The 14,754-nt window shown below is 33.9% G+C and overlaps 1 protein-coding gene across 11 annotated transcripts in view; it reads left to right on the plus strand.

The window, feature by feature from the left end:
• The first annotated feature begins 389 nt into the window (after positions 1-389).
• Positions 390-14,754, plus strand: part of LOC113650788 — a 32,533-nt gene continuing 18,168 nt past the window's right edge. For 5 of the 11 annotated variants that reach the window (XM_047822624.1, XM_047822632.1, XM_047822628.1 and 2 more), the window contains exons 1-43: positions 390-681; positions 831-899; positions 1,022-1,110; positions 1,224-1,422; positions 1,521-1,631; positions 2,432-2,500; positions 2,810-2,898; positions 3,012-3,210; positions 3,310-3,420; positions 4,571-4,639; positions 4,931-5,019; positions 5,133-5,331; positions 5,430-5,540; positions 6,646-6,714; positions 7,007-7,095; positions 7,209-7,407; positions 7,506-7,616; positions 7,725-7,829; positions 8,000-8,088; positions 8,207-8,405; positions 8,500-8,613; positions 8,755-8,868; positions 9,035-9,123; positions 9,793-9,991; positions 10,090-10,203; positions 10,334-10,447; positions 10,569-10,657; positions 10,827-11,025; positions 11,104-11,217; positions 11,335-11,448; positions 11,568-11,656; positions 11,827-12,025; positions 12,106-12,219; positions 12,344-12,457; positions 12,577-12,665; positions 12,835-13,033; positions 13,110-13,223; positions 13,348-13,461; positions 13,584-13,672; positions 13,843-14,041; positions 14,121-14,234; positions 14,353-14,466; positions 14,586-14,674. In XM_047822624.1, the coding sequence (XP_047678580.1) occupies positions 451-681; positions 831-899; positions 1,022-1,110; positions 1,224-1,422; positions 1,521-1,631; positions 2,432-2,500; positions 2,810-2,898; positions 3,012-3,210; positions 3,310-3,420; positions 4,571-4,639; positions 4,931-5,019; positions 5,133-5,331; positions 5,430-5,540; positions 6,646-6,714; positions 7,007-7,095; positions 7,209-7,407; positions 7,506-7,616; positions 7,725-7,829; positions 8,000-8,088; positions 8,207-8,405; positions 8,500-8,613; positions 8,755-8,868; positions 9,035-9,123; positions 9,793-9,991; positions 10,090-10,203; positions 10,334-10,447; positions 10,569-10,657; positions 10,827-11,025; positions 11,104-11,217; positions 11,335-11,448; positions 11,568-11,656; positions 11,827-12,025; positions 12,106-12,219; positions 12,344-12,457; positions 12,577-12,665; positions 12,835-13,033; positions 13,110-13,223; positions 13,348-13,461; positions 13,584-13,672; positions 13,843-14,041; positions 14,121-14,234; positions 14,353-14,466; positions 14,586-14,674 (5,393 nt within the window). In that variant the 5' untranslated portion in view covers positions 390-450. The remainder of the gene's footprint in view (positions 682-830; positions 900-1,021; positions 1,111-1,223; positions 1,423-1,520; positions 1,632-2,431; positions 2,501-2,809; positions 2,899-3,011; positions 3,211-3,309; positions 3,421-4,570; positions 4,640-4,930; positions 5,020-5,132; positions 5,332-5,429; positions 5,541-6,645; positions 6,715-7,006; positions 7,096-7,208; positions 7,408-7,505; positions 7,617-7,724; positions 7,830-7,999; positions 8,089-8,206; positions 8,406-8,499; positions 8,614-8,754; positions 8,869-9,034; positions 9,124-9,792; positions 9,992-10,089; positions 10,204-10,333; positions 10,448-10,568; positions 10,658-10,826; positions 11,026-11,103; positions 11,218-11,334; positions 11,449-11,567; positions 11,657-11,826; positions 12,026-12,105; positions 12,220-12,343; positions 12,458-12,576; positions 12,666-12,834; positions 13,034-13,109; positions 13,224-13,347; positions 13,462-13,583; positions 13,673-13,842; positions 14,042-14,120; positions 14,235-14,352; positions 14,467-14,585; positions 14,675-14,754) is intronic. The other 6 variants (XM_047822625.1, XM_047822629.1, XM_047822631.1 and 3 more) reach the window with 6 other exon arrangements.

A 14,754-nucleotide genomic window follows, 5' to 3' on the forward strand; every position in this document is an offset into this window, starting at 1 on the left:
CAAAAACAACTCAAATATGCAACTGATAAAAAAAATAATAATTCACACTAAAGTGAATACATATCTGTTAAGCAGGTTTTAGATTTGTTTTCAGATTGAAATAATTTTGGGGACAGTGTTCAGTATTTTACAATAATCCCCAACACACATTTATATACAACATTATATGTTACTGAAGTTCCACTATGGTATTGTGTAAGAAATGAATTATATTTTGACTTTTTTTTTTTTTTACTGTCAATTAAATGAGGTTTCTGGAGTTTCGTGCAAATGTCAGATTTCTTGCCAAAGAGCTAACAAGTTTAAACAAGGTTATACAATTAAATGCCTTGGGGAGTTCCAACCCATCAGTGGTACACTATAAAACTCTGTACACACTCTCAGGCAATTGTTCTGTTCTCACAGAATTTTGCCTGGTGTGTGCATCTTCCCATCCTGCTTATTGCCAGCATGAGTTGTGGAGGACGAGGAAGGGGTCACCATGGCCATCATGAACACCATGGCCATCATGAACATCATGAACACCATGGACACCCTGGCCACCATGGCCACCCTGGCCACCCTGGCCACCCTGGCCACCCTGGCCACCCTGGCCACCCTGGCCACCATGGCCACCATGGCCACGGCCATCATGAGCATCATGGACACTTTGGACTCCTCCAACCTCAGGTTGTGATTTGTGTAAGTACTGTACTGAGAGTAATATATTTTTTGCTTTGGTTTGTAATAGCCAATTATATATAGACAAAAGTCCAGAATTATACTGTCTAATGAAAACCTTTCAATAACGAAGGCAGTAAAAATATCATTATATTCTCTCTTTTTTTCAGGGCTCGAAGCAAACAACCACAACCAGCTTTAAGATTCCAGCTGAGGTTTCAAAAGCAATCATGCAGCCTGTGAGTTAAACAGCACACTATATATATATATATATATATATATCATCTCCATCATGATGCTAAATATATATAAATTTGTCAATCTGTGTCTTGATAACTGTAATTGATTCAATGTACTGCAGAGCATTCCCTATGTCGGACCAATAGCTGGAGGTTTAAAACCAGGGACTCGTTTTCATGTCGAAGGAACTGTTCACCCTAATGCCAAAGAGTAAGCTATCATTTATTTGTTAAAGAAAATCATACAGAAGTCAACACATTTTTAAAAGACTAACAATATTAAATTGCTTATAATACTGTATGATCTACTTTTTTCCTACACAGGTTTCAAATTAACTTCAAAACAGGGGTAAACCCTGCCGATGATGTCGCCTTTCATTTCAACCCCCGGATCGGTCAATATGTTTACATGAACATCTTCAAAAATGGGAAATGGCAGAAGGAGGAATTGGGTCCTGATAAGCCCTTTATTAGGGGAGCATCCTTTAAATTACTGTTTCTCATTAATACGGATTTCTATGAGGTGGGTTTCTTAAAATAAATCACTAATCATTGATGAACAAAGTATTCAAGAAAAGTCTGAGAAAATGCATGAAACTATGAAATGAATCTATTCTGCAGGTTCATGTGAATGGACAGCCTCTCTACAAATTCAAACACCGTATTCCTTTCCAGAGCGTTACCACACTTGGAATAGTCGGAGATGTTATAATACACTGGATGGGTTTTGAAGTAAGTAAATCAGTTTATTGGGATGTCATGATGAGTTCTGTTTCAAATGTCAATTTTTTTGGTGTAACGGGATAGAGAAAAATAGCCCTGTTTTATGTTAAATAAAACTTATTGAAATTGTTCCCATTCATTCATTCATTCATTTTCTACCGCTTTATCCGAACTACCTCGGGTCACGGGGAGCCTGTGCCTATCTCAGGCGATAGTTCCCATTATTTTCAACAAAAATAATATAACAAGATTACTCACACAGGACATCTGGCATTTCTTAAATTTTCTGTTGTCGATCGTTTTACTTGGTTTTCATTTTTATGTCCATTTCTGTTGTTGAAAATGACCATCTTTAATGGATATGCTTTTGCCATTTACATAGATAGATAGATAGATAGATAGATAGATAGATAGATAGATAGATAGATAGATAGATAGATAGATAGATAGATAGATAGATAGATAGATAGATAGATAGATAGATAGATAGATAGATAGATAAGCAAAGGGAAATTATGTAATAACACTGTAATTATACAAAAGCCTTTTCATTAATTCATTCATTTTTAAAATTTCATTGAAATGAACAGTTAGCACACACATTCACACTCCAACCACTCAGTGTTCAACATAATCTACCCCATGTCTTTACTCAGTATAACATATTATGTTAGATACATAGTTATACACACATGAGAGGCGCCACCTTTGTTATAAACTATAACATGTTCTCTTTCCAGTGATATCTGATCAATAATGAAGGCAGTAACAATGCAAATCATCCTAATGTCTTTTTTTTTATTAAATAGGACTTTAGACAAATTGTCACAACCACCTTCACCATCCCAGCTGAGATTTCAAAACCAGTCATGCAGCCTGTGAGTTAAACAGCACGCTATAAATAAAATTATTATTATTATTATTATTATTATTATTATTATTATTATTATTATTATTATTATTATTATTATTATTATTAGTAGTAGTAGTAGTAGTAGTAGTAGTAGTAGTAGTAGTAGTAGAATGAGTAATATTAGTAGTACAGTAGTATTAGTAGTAATAGAATGAGTAATATTAGTTGTAGCAGTTATTTTAAATAATGCTAATCATCTCCATCATAATGCAAAATAAATGTGAATTTTGTCTTTCTATGTCTTATTAACTGTAATTGATTCAATGTACTACAGAGCATTCCCTATGTCGGACCAATAGTTGGAGGTTTAAAACCAGGGACTCGATTTCATGTTGAAGGAACTGTTCACCCTAATGCCAAAGAGTAAGCTATCATTTATTTGTTAAAGAAAATCATACAGAAGTCAGCACATTTTTAATAGACTAACAATATTAAATTGCTTACAATATTATATGATCTACTTTTTTCCTACACAGGTTTCAAATTAACTTCAAAACAGGGGTAAACCCTGCCGATGATGTCGCCTTTCATTTCAACCCCCGAATCGGTCAATATGTTTACATGAACATCTTCAAAAATGGGAAATGGCAGAAGGAGGAATTGGGTCCTGATAAGCCCTTTATTAGGGGAGCATCCTTTAAATTACTGTTTCTCGTTAATACGGATTTCTATGAGGTGGGTTTCTTAAAATAAATCACTAATCATTGATGAACAAAGTATTCAAGAAAAGTCTGAAAAAAATGCATGAAACTATGAAATGAATCTATTCTGCAGGTTCATGTGAATGGACAGCCTCTCTACAAATTCAACCACCGTATTCCTTTCGAGAGCGTTACCACACTTGGAATAGTCGGAGATGTTATAATACACTGGATGGGTTTTGAAGTAAGTAAATCAGTTTATTGGGATGTCATGATGAGTTCTGTTTCAAATGTCAGTGCTATACGTAATACTGAGAAAACTTTTGACACGTGCATTTTTATGCCACGATCAACTGAATGATATTTTGGATTTATTTATTTTGTAACATCATTTGTGTTCCTAATTGACTGTGGAGTTTATAAATCAGCTAAAATAATAAAATCCCCTCTCCTGTTGCTCAAGACTGAAAGAGGAGAGCGCAGGTAGGTTGGAAAAGGATGAGAATTATTGGTTAGAGAGAATGTGAAAAAGTATTAATAATTAATAAAAAAAATAAGTAAAAAAACAATAATAACAACTTGTGCTTAGAAGAAGGTACGATAGTATTGTGTAATTCAGCTAACGCCACTACACATTTAATGTAGCTAGCTTGCTAATTTATTCAAATTTTTTCCATTTTTTTGGTGTAACGGGTTAGGGATAAATAGCCATGTTTTATGTTAAATAAAACTTATTGAAATAGTTCCCATTATTTTCAACAAAAATAACAAGATTACTCAGACAGGACATCTTGCGTTTCTTAAATTTTCTGTTGTCGTTCATTTTACTTGGTTTTCATCTTTTTGTCCTTTCTGTTGTCGAAAATGACCATCTTTAATGGATATGCTTTTGCCATTTACATAGATAGATAAATAGATAGATAGATAGATAGATAGATAGATAGATAGATAGATAGATAGATAGATAGATAGATAGACAGATAGACAGATAGATAGATAGATAGATAGATAGATAGATAGATAGATAGATAGATAGATAGATAGATAGATAGATAGATAGATAGATAGATAGATAGATAAGCAAAGGGACATTATGTAATAACAATGTAATTATACAAAAGCCTTTTCATTAATTCATTCATTTTTAAAATTTCATTGAAATGAACAGTTAGCACACACATTCACACTCCAACCACTCAGTGTTCAACATAATCTACCCCATGCCTTTACTCAGTATAACATATTATGTTAGATACATAGTTATACACACATGAGAGATGCCACCTTTGTTATAAACTATAACATGTTCTCTTTCCAGTGATACCTGATCAATACTGAAGGCAGTAACAATGCAAATCATCCTAATGTCTTTTTTTTTTTTTTTTTTTAAATAGGACTTTAGACAAACTGTCACAACCACCTTCACCATCCCAGCTGAGGTTTCAAAAGCAGTCATGCAGCCTGTGAGTTAAACAGCATGCAATAAATAAAATTATTATTATTATTATTATTATTATTATTATTATTATTATTATTATTATTATTATTATTAATAGTAGTAGTAGTAGTACTAGTAGTAGTAGTAGTAGCAGTAGTAGTAGTAGTAGTAGTAGTAGTAATAGTAGTAGTAGTAGAATGAGTAATATTAGTAGTAGTAGTTATTTTAAATAATGCAAATCATCTCCATCATAATGCAAAATAAATGTGAATTTTGTCTATGTCTTATTAACTGTAATTGATTCAATGTACTACAGAGCATTCCCTATGTCGGACCAATATCTGGAGGTTTAAAACCAGGGACTCGATTTCATGTTGAAGGAACTGTTCACCCTAATGCCAAAGAGTAAGCTATCATTTATTTGTTAAAGAAAATCATGCATAAGTCAACACATTTTTAATAGACTAACAATATTAAATTGCTTAAGATATTATATGATCTACTTTTTTCCTACACAGGTTTCAAATTAACTTCAAAACAGGGGTAAACACTGCCGATGATGTCGCCTTTCATTTCAACCCCCGGATCGGTCAATATGTTTACATGAACATCTTCAAAAATGGGAAATGGCAGAAGGAGGAATTGGGTCCTGATAAGCCCTTTATTAGGGGAGCATCCTTTAAATTACTGTTTCTCGTTAATACGGATTTCTATGAGGTGGGTTTCTTAAAATAAATCACTAATCATTGATGAACAAAGTATTCAAGAAAAGTCTGAAAAAATGCATGAAACTATGAAATGAATCTATTCTGCAGGTTCATGTGAATGGACAGCCTCTCTACAAATTCAAACACCGTATTCCTTTCGAGAGCGTTACCACACTTGGAATAGTCGGAGATGTTATAATACACTGGATGGGTTTTGAAGTAAGTAAATCAGTTTATCGGGATGTCATGATGAGTTCTGTTTCAAATGTCAGTGCTATACGTAATACCGAGAAAACTTTTGACACGTGCATTTTTATGCCACGATCAACTGAATGATATTTTGTATTTATTTATTTTGTAACATCATTTGTGTTCCTAATTGACTGTGGAGTTTGTCATAATAAATCAGCTAAAATAATAAAATCCCCTCTCCTGTTGCTCAAGACTGAAAGAGGAGAGCGCATGTAGGTTGGAAAAGGATGATAATTATTGCTCAGAGAGAATGTGAAAAGTATTAATAATTAATAAAAAAATAAGTAAAAAAAAATAATAATAAAAACTTGTGCTTAGAAGAAGGTACAATAGTATTGTGTAATTCAGCTAACGCCACTCCACATTTTATGTAGCTAGCTTGCTAATTTATTCCAATTTAGCCAATTTTTTTTTGTGTGTGTGTAACGGGTTATAGAAAAATAGCCCTGTTTTATGTTAAGTAAAACTTATTGAAATAGTTCCCATTATTTTCAACAAAAATAACAAGATTACTCACACAGGACATCTTGCGTTTCTTAAATTTTCTGTTGTCGTTCGTTTTACATGGTTTTCATCTTTTTGTCCATTTCTGTTGTCGAAAATGACCATCTTTAATGGATATGCTTTTGCCATTTACATAGATAGATAGATAGATAGATAGATAGATAGATAGATAGATAGATAGATAGATAGATAGATAGATAGATAGATAGATAGATAGATAGATAGATAGATAGATAGATAGATAGATAGATAGATAAGCAAAGGGACATTATGTAATAACACTGTAATTATACAAAAGCCTTTTCATTAATTCATTCATTTTTAAAATTTCATTGAAATGAACAGTTAGCACACACATTCACACTCCAACCACTCAGTGTTCAAACTAATCTACCCCATGTCTTTACTCAGTATAACATATTATGTTAGATACATAGTTATACACACATGAGAGACGCCACCTTTGTTATAAACTATAACATGTTCTCTTTCCAGTGATACCTGATCAATAATGAAGGCAGTAACAATGCAAATCATCCTAATGTCTTTTTTTTTTATTATTAAATAGGACTTTAGGCAAACTGTCACAACCACCTTCACCATCCCAGCTGAGGTTTCAAAAGCAGTCATGCAGCCTGTGAGTTAAACAGCACGCTATGAATAAAATAATAATAATAATAATAATAATAATAATAATAATAATAATAATAATAATAATAATAATAATTATTATTATTATTATTATTATTATTATTATTATTATTATTATTATTATTATTATTTGTAGTAGTAGTAGTAGTCGTAGAATGAGTAATATTATTAGTAGTAGTTATTTCAAATAATGCTAATCATCTCCATCATAATGCAAAATAAATGTGAATTTTTTCTTTCTATGTCTTATTAACTGTAATTGATTTAATGTACTACAGAGCATTCCCTATGTCGGACCAATAGCTGGAGGTTTAAAACCAGGGACTCGATTTCATGTTGAAGGAACTGTTCACCCTAATGCCAAAGAGTAAGCTATCATTTATTTATTAAAGAAAATCATACAGAAGTCAGCACATTTTTAATAGACTAACAATATTAAATTGCTTATAATACTGTATGATCTACTTTTTTCCTACACAGGTTTCAAATTAACTTCAAAACAGGGGTAAACCCTGCCGATGATGTCGCCTTTCATTTCAACCCCCGGATCGGTCAATATGTTTACATGAACATCTTCAAAAATGGGAAATGGCAAAAGGAGGAATTGGGTCCTGATAAGCCCTTTATTAGGGGAGCATCCTTTAAATTACTGTTTCTCGTTAATACGGATTTCTATGAGGTGGGTTTCTTAAAATAAATCACTAATCATTGATGAACAAAGTATTCAAGAAAAGTCTGAGAAAATGCATGAAACTATGAAATGAATCTATTCTGCAGGTTCATGTGAATGGACAGCCTCTCTACAAATTCAAACACCGTATTCCTTTCGAGAGCGTTACCACACTTGGAATAGTCGGAGATGTTATAATACACTGGATGGGTTTTGAAGTAAGAAAATCAGTTTATTCATATTCATTTGATTATTTGTCATATTTAGTTATGTTTAGGTGGCTGCATATTTAATGATTGTTCTTGGTTTAATAATTTTCTTTCTAGAAATGGACAAGTCCTTATTTGTTCAAAGAGAGCAAAGTCATACTAATGGGATGTAGAGGCTGGACATTTATTCCATTACAGATTTCCTACCTAATCAGTAACCCAGTGAGTAAAATAGCCTTGGACAAACAGGATTAGAATATGTCTGAAAGTTTGTGTTTATTTCACACATGTGGATTTATAAAATTGGAAAATATTCATTTTATCCATAAATCTTGGAATATTTCTTAACTGACATGATGGGTAGATTTTTACATTGTCTGTTCTCTCTCAAGGTACTTCCCTATGTGGGTGGATTCCCAGGAGGAGTAAAACAAGACAGAGCTGTAGTTTTTCAAGGGACTGTTTCTGCAGATGCAAATTGGTACAGTATGCTCCTAAAACACTTTGAATGAAAAAGAAAAGAAAAAAAAACACCATAGTACTACTTCTCCAATTATAAAAAGAGCACCTTAAAATTCATGGAATTCTTTTTCTTGAAGGTTTGTAATAAATTTCAAAGCGGGTCCATCTGATGGTGATGACATTGCTTTTCATTACAACCCTCGCTTTGGTGATCTTACCACCATGAACAGCTTCAGAAACGGAAACTGGGAGATGGAGGAAAAAACTGCCCATAATCCCTTCACCAAGGGAGGAGCCTTCATAATTCTTGTAATCATCAATTCCGAGGGCTATGAGGTATGTTTATTTTTTATTTTTTTTAGAATTTATAGAGGATTGTTGTAATTATTGTAATGTTTTAGTCAAAATCTAATTCATCATCTTTCTGCAGGTCTTCGTGAATGGTTTAAGACATTGCACCTTCAAGCACCGCATTCCTCTGGAGAAAGTATCTACTATTAACGTTCGTGGAGACATTTCCCTCCTCGCCTGGGGTTTCATTGATGTATGTTTACAATTTCAGTGTTATTAATGGTGTAGTTGCAAGCTAAATATATGTTTTATGTTTGCATGTATTTATTTATTTTCTTACAAACATATTTCCTACATTTCAGTAACATGCCTGTTATCTTTATTTTATCTTCAGGGCTGGAGTACTACTTCATCCTCAAAGGAGCTCAAGAAAATCACAAGCACACAGAGCTCAACCTCGAGTTTCAAATCTTCACATTTAGAGATTTCACATCCAGTCATTAGCCCTGTAAGAAAAAACTTTATACCATAGAAAGGAAAGTCACATGACAGAAGGAAGCTTTTGTCTCAGCCAGCTTTACTCTTTGATAGAAGTCTTTTATATATATTTTTTTCATTCTATCTAAGAATATTTGTTCTGCTAGTATCTGATGCGACACATGTTTTGTCACCAGGCACTTCCCTATGTGAGTCAAGTACCTGGAGGCTTACATCATGACAGGGCTATATTCCTCCAAGGCACGATTCCTGCGGATGCTAAAGGGTATGCTTCCAAATTAAGACAATTCACTTATAGCAATTGTTATGTACAGTGGTATGCTTATGTATTTACTCTTATTGAACATATTTTGTACTTATGTTGCAGCCTACATTTGAATATAAATATTTTACTCTTAAATTTACACATCTATTAAATTTTTAATTAAATGACACATTTGAAGGTGAAAAATACTAGACATTGCAAAATTATTTGTCTTGCATACAAATAAGCAGATATGTATTGTTTGCATTATTATTATCTTTAATTTTACAGGCCATGGTTTGGTAAAACCACTATTTGCACCTATTACGTCCACTAAGTTTGTGTCAAATTGTCACCCCTCCATTTATGTTTTTTGAAGTGCTAGATGTTACATCATTCACTGAATCAGGTTTTAAGACCTTAGCCTATTTAGCTAAGAATTTTGTTAGCGACTAGCTATGGGATAGGCAGCATGTGCAAGAGATGTGAAAGCAAGCCTCATCTAAAACCAGTCATGTAGCTGCATCCTGAAATGTCTGCACGTTTTACTTTACAAAGTAAATATCTAAGATTTATATACAGACTCAGATTCTTACTCAGACAAATGTAAGAAGGGTACTATATACATACTATAACTATAAAACATGATAAACAAATGTATATGTTATATACTTTTGTTTTTCTTCACAGCTTTACTATAAATTTCAAGACAGGGCCTTCTAATGGTGATGACATCGCTTTTCAATACAATCCTCGCATTGGTAATTATACAGCCCTAAACAGCTTCAGAAATGGAAACTGGGATAAACAGGAAAATGCACCTGATGAACCATTTACCAAGGGAGGAGACTTCCAAATGATTGTAGCCTTCAACTCTGAGGGTTATCAGGTATGTAATTTATTAATAATTTCAAAAGATTATTGTCTATGTAATTCAGTAATTGACCAAAAAGAGTTGAAATAATCAACGACAAATCCTGCCTGCAGGTCTATGTGAATGGATTAAGACACTGCACATTCAAGCACCGAATTCCTCTAGAGAAAGTATCAACACTTGAAATCCGGGGTGATGTTTCTCAACTCCTATGGGGTTTTCTAGATGTATGTTGAACAATGTTATACTATTATTGGCATAGATACAAACTGATTACATTTTTTTAATGTTTTTTTGTTTGTTGAAGATGTATTTCAAGATGTATGTGAAGGACAAATTATTTTATTCTGCATTCAGGGCTGGAGTACTTCTTCATTCTTTATAGAACTTCAGAAAATGCCAATCACACAGATTGTATCCACAATGTTTGGATCTTCACCTATCCAGATTTCACAACCAATCAGCAACCCAGTAAGTTGAACAATATAACACATCAAAACAAAAGCTGGATTTCAGGAAATACCATTTAAAGTCTACCAACACTATAACAACAGGCAAGAGTAATGAATTTTTTAATACCTGCTCTCTCCAGACTTTTCCCTATGTGGGTAAAATACCAGGAGGGATTAAACAAGATATGGCTGTATTCTTTCAAGGGACTGTTCTTCCAGATGCCAAAACGTAAGGTTTGATGCTCCAGTGATTTGAAATATAGAAATCATAATGGACACATATTCCAACCACAAAAGAGTGAAGAGTTAAATCTTTGATAGTGAGCACATGCATGTTTTGTTTGTCTTACACACTGTAGTTTAGTTTAGACATTTGAAAGGTTTGTTTTTCTCAACAGCTTTGCTATAAATTTCAAAACGGGGCCGTCTGCTGGTGATGACATCGCTTTTCATTTCAATCCTCGCATTGGTGATTGTACCGCCCTGAATAGCTGCAGTAATGGAAAGTGGGATAAAGAGGAAAAGGCACCTGATCAACCCTTCACCAAGGGAGGAGACTTCCAAATGATTGTAGCCTTCAACTCTAAGGGTTATGAGGTAATTTATTTGCTAATCTACAGATATTCATTTAAATAAAGGAACAACATTAACTGTTTTTTCCCCTCCTTTCTGCAGGTCTATGTGAATGGAATAATGCATTATGTGTTTAAGCATCGCATACCTTTAGAGAAAGTTTCAACAATTGAAATCCCTGGAGGTCTTTCCAAGCTCATGTTTGGCTTTTTATATGTATGTTTACCACTTTTATTGGCATAGATACAAACTACTTATATGGTCATTGTTCATTATTATTTTTTTCTGCTGAAACTCAAAGAACTTGATAATTTTTTTTCATTTTATTTCCAGGGCTGGAGTACTTCTTCATTCTTTACAGAACTTCAGAAAATGCCAATCACACAGAGTGTATCCACAATGTTTGGATCCACACCTTTCCAGATTTCACAACCAATCAGCAACCCAGTAAGTTGAATACATGAGATGAAAGCAAAAGCTGGATGGAAGGAAATACCCTTTAAAGTCAACCAACACTATAACAAAAAGTTAAAGTCATAAATGATTTTCATACCTGCTCTCTCCAGAAATTTCCCTATGTGGGTAAAATACCAGGAGGGATTAATCAAGATATGGCTGTATTCTTCCAAGGGACTGTTCTTCCAGATGCCAAAACGTAAGGTTTGATGCCCAGTTGATTTGAAATATAGAAATCATAATGTACACATACTCCAACCACAAAAGAGTGAATAGTTAAATCATTGAATAGTGAGCACATGCATGTTTTGTTTGTCTTACACACTGTAGTTTAGAAGAGACATTTGAAACGTTTCTTTTTCTCAACAGCTTTGCAATAAATTTCAAAACGGGGCCGTCTGCTGGTGATGACATCGCTTTTCATTTCAATCCTCGCATTGGTGATTGTACCGCCCTGAATAGCTGCAGTAATGGAAAGTGGGATAAAGAGGAAAAGGCACCTGATCAACCCTTCACCAAGGGAGGAGACTTCCAAATGATTGTAGCCTTCAACTCTAAGGGTTATGAGGTAATTTATTTGCTAATCTACAAATATTCATTTAAATAAAGGAACAAAATTAACTGTTTTTTTTTTCCTCCTTTCTGCAGGTCTATGTGAATGGAATAATGCATTATGTGTTTAATCATCGCATACCTTTAGAGAAAGTTTCAACAATTGAAATCCCTGGAGGTCTTTCAAAGCTCATGTTTGGCTTTTTATATGTATGTTTAACAGTTTTGTCCCATTAATAGCATAGATTCAAACAATTTATATGGTAATTGTTCATTATTATTTTTTTCTGCTGAAACTTATGGAACTTGCTAATTCTTTTAATCTCATTTCCAGGGCTGGAGTACTTCTTCATTCTTTACAGAACTTCACAAAATGCCGATCACACAGAGTGTATCCACAATGTTTGGATCTTCACCTATCCATATTTCACAACCAATTAGCAACCCAGTAAGTTGAATACATGAGATGAAAGCAAAATCTGGATGGAAGGAAAAACCATTTACAGTCAACCAACACTATAACAAAAAGTTAAAGTCATAAATGTTTTTCATACCTGCTCTCTCCAGACATTTCCCTATGTGGGTAAAATACCAGGAGGGATTAAACAAGATATGGCTGTATTCTTCCAAGGGACTGTTCTTCCAGATGCCAAAACGTAAGGTTTGATGCTCCAGTGATTTGAAATATAGAAATCATAATGTACACATACTCCAACCACAAAAGAGTGAAGAGTTAAATCTTTGAATAGTGAGCACATGCATGTTTTGTTTGTCTTGCACACTGTAGTTTAGAAGAGACATTTGAAAGGTTTGTTTTCTCAACAGCTTTGCAATTAATTTCAAAACGGGGCCATCTGCTGGTGATGACATCGCTTTTCATTTCAATCCTCGCATTGGTGATTGTACCGCCCTGAATAGCTGCAGTAATGGAAAGTGGGATAAAGAGGAAAAGGCACCTGATCAACCCTTTACCAAGGGAGGAGACTTCCAAATGATTGTAGCCTTCAACTCTAAGGGTTATGAGGTAAGTTATTTGCTAATCTATAGATATTCATTTAAATAAAGGAACAACATAAACTTTTTTTTCCTCCTTTCTGCAGGTCTATGTGAATGGAATAATGCATTATGTGTTTAAGCATCGCATACCTTTAGAGAAAGTTTCAACAATTGAAATCCCTGGAGGACTTTCCAAGCTCATGTTTGGCTATTTATATGTATGTTTACCACTTTTATCCCATTAATGGCATAGATACAAACTACTTATATGGTAATTGTTCATTATTATTTTTTTCTGCTGAAACTTATGGAACTTGCTAATTCTTTTCATCTCATTTCCAGGGCTGGAGTACTTCTTCATTCTTTACAGAACTTCAGAAAATGCCAATCACACAGAGTGTATCCACAATGTTTGGATCCACACCTTTCCAGATTTCACAACCAATTAGCAACCCAGTAAGTTGAACAATACTTGAGATTAAAGCAAAAGCTGGATGGAAGGAAATACCATTTAAAGTCAACCAACACTATAACAAAAAGTTAAAGTCAGAAATGTTTTTCATACCTGCTCTCTGCAGACATTTCCCTATGTGGGTAAAATCCCAGGAGGGATTAAACAAGATATGGCTGTATTCTTCCAAGGGACTGTTCTTCCAGATGCCAAAACGTAAGGTTTGATGCCCAGTTGATTTGAAATATAGAAATCATAATGTACACATACTCCAACCACAAAAGAGTGAATAGTTAAATCATTGAATAGTGAGCACATGCATGTTTTGTTTGTCTTACACACTGTAGTTTAGAAGAGACATTTGAAACGTTTCTTTTTCTCAACAGCTTTGCAATAAATTTCAAAACGGGGCCGTCTGCTGGTGATGACATCGCTTTTCATTTCAATCCTCGCATTGGTGATTGTACCGCCCTGAATAGCTGCAGTAATGGAAAGTGGGATAAAGAGGAAAAGGCACCTGATCAACCCTTCACCAAGGGAGGAGACTTCCAAATGATTGTAGCCTTCAACTCTAAGGGTTATGAGGTAATTTATTTGCTAATCTACAAATATTCATTTAAATAAAGGAACAAAATTAACTGTTTTTTCCCCCTCCTTTCTGCAGGTCTATGTGAATGGAATAATGCATTATGTGTTTAATCATCGCATACCTTTAGAGAAAGTTTCAACAATTGAAATCCCTGGAGGTCTTTCAAAGCTCATGTTTGGCTTTTTATATGTATGTTTAACAGTTTTGTCCCATTAATAGCATAGATTCAAACAATTTATATGGTAATTGTTCATTATTATATTTTCCTGCTGAAACTTAAAGAACCTGCTATTTCTTTTAACTACAGGGCTGGAGTACTTCTTCATTCTTTACAGAACTTCACAAAATGCCGATCAGACAGAGTGTATCCACAATGTTTGGATCTTCACCTATCCATATTTCACAACCAATTAGCAACCCAGTAAGTTGAATACATGAGATGAAAGCAAAATCTGGATGGAAGGAAAAACCATTTACAGTCAACCAACACTATAACAAAAAGTTAAAGTCATAAATGTTTTTCATACCTGCTCTCTCCAGACATTTCCCTATGTGGGTAAAATACCAGGAGGGATTAAACAAGATATGGCTGTATTCTTCCAAGGGACTGTTCTTCCAGATGCCAAAACGTAAGGTTTGATGCTCCAGTGATTTGAAATATAGAAATCATAATGTACACATACTCCAACCACAAAAGAGTGAAGAGTTA

This window comes from Tachysurus fulvidraco, chromosome 13 (assembly GCF_022655615.1).
Source record: "Tachysurus fulvidraco isolate hzauxx_2018 chromosome 13, HZAU_PFXX_2.0, whole genome shotgun sequence".
In the NCBI taxonomy this organism is placed as follows: Eukaryota; Metazoa; Chordata; class Actinopteri; order Siluriformes; family Bagridae; genus Tachysurus; species Tachysurus fulvidraco.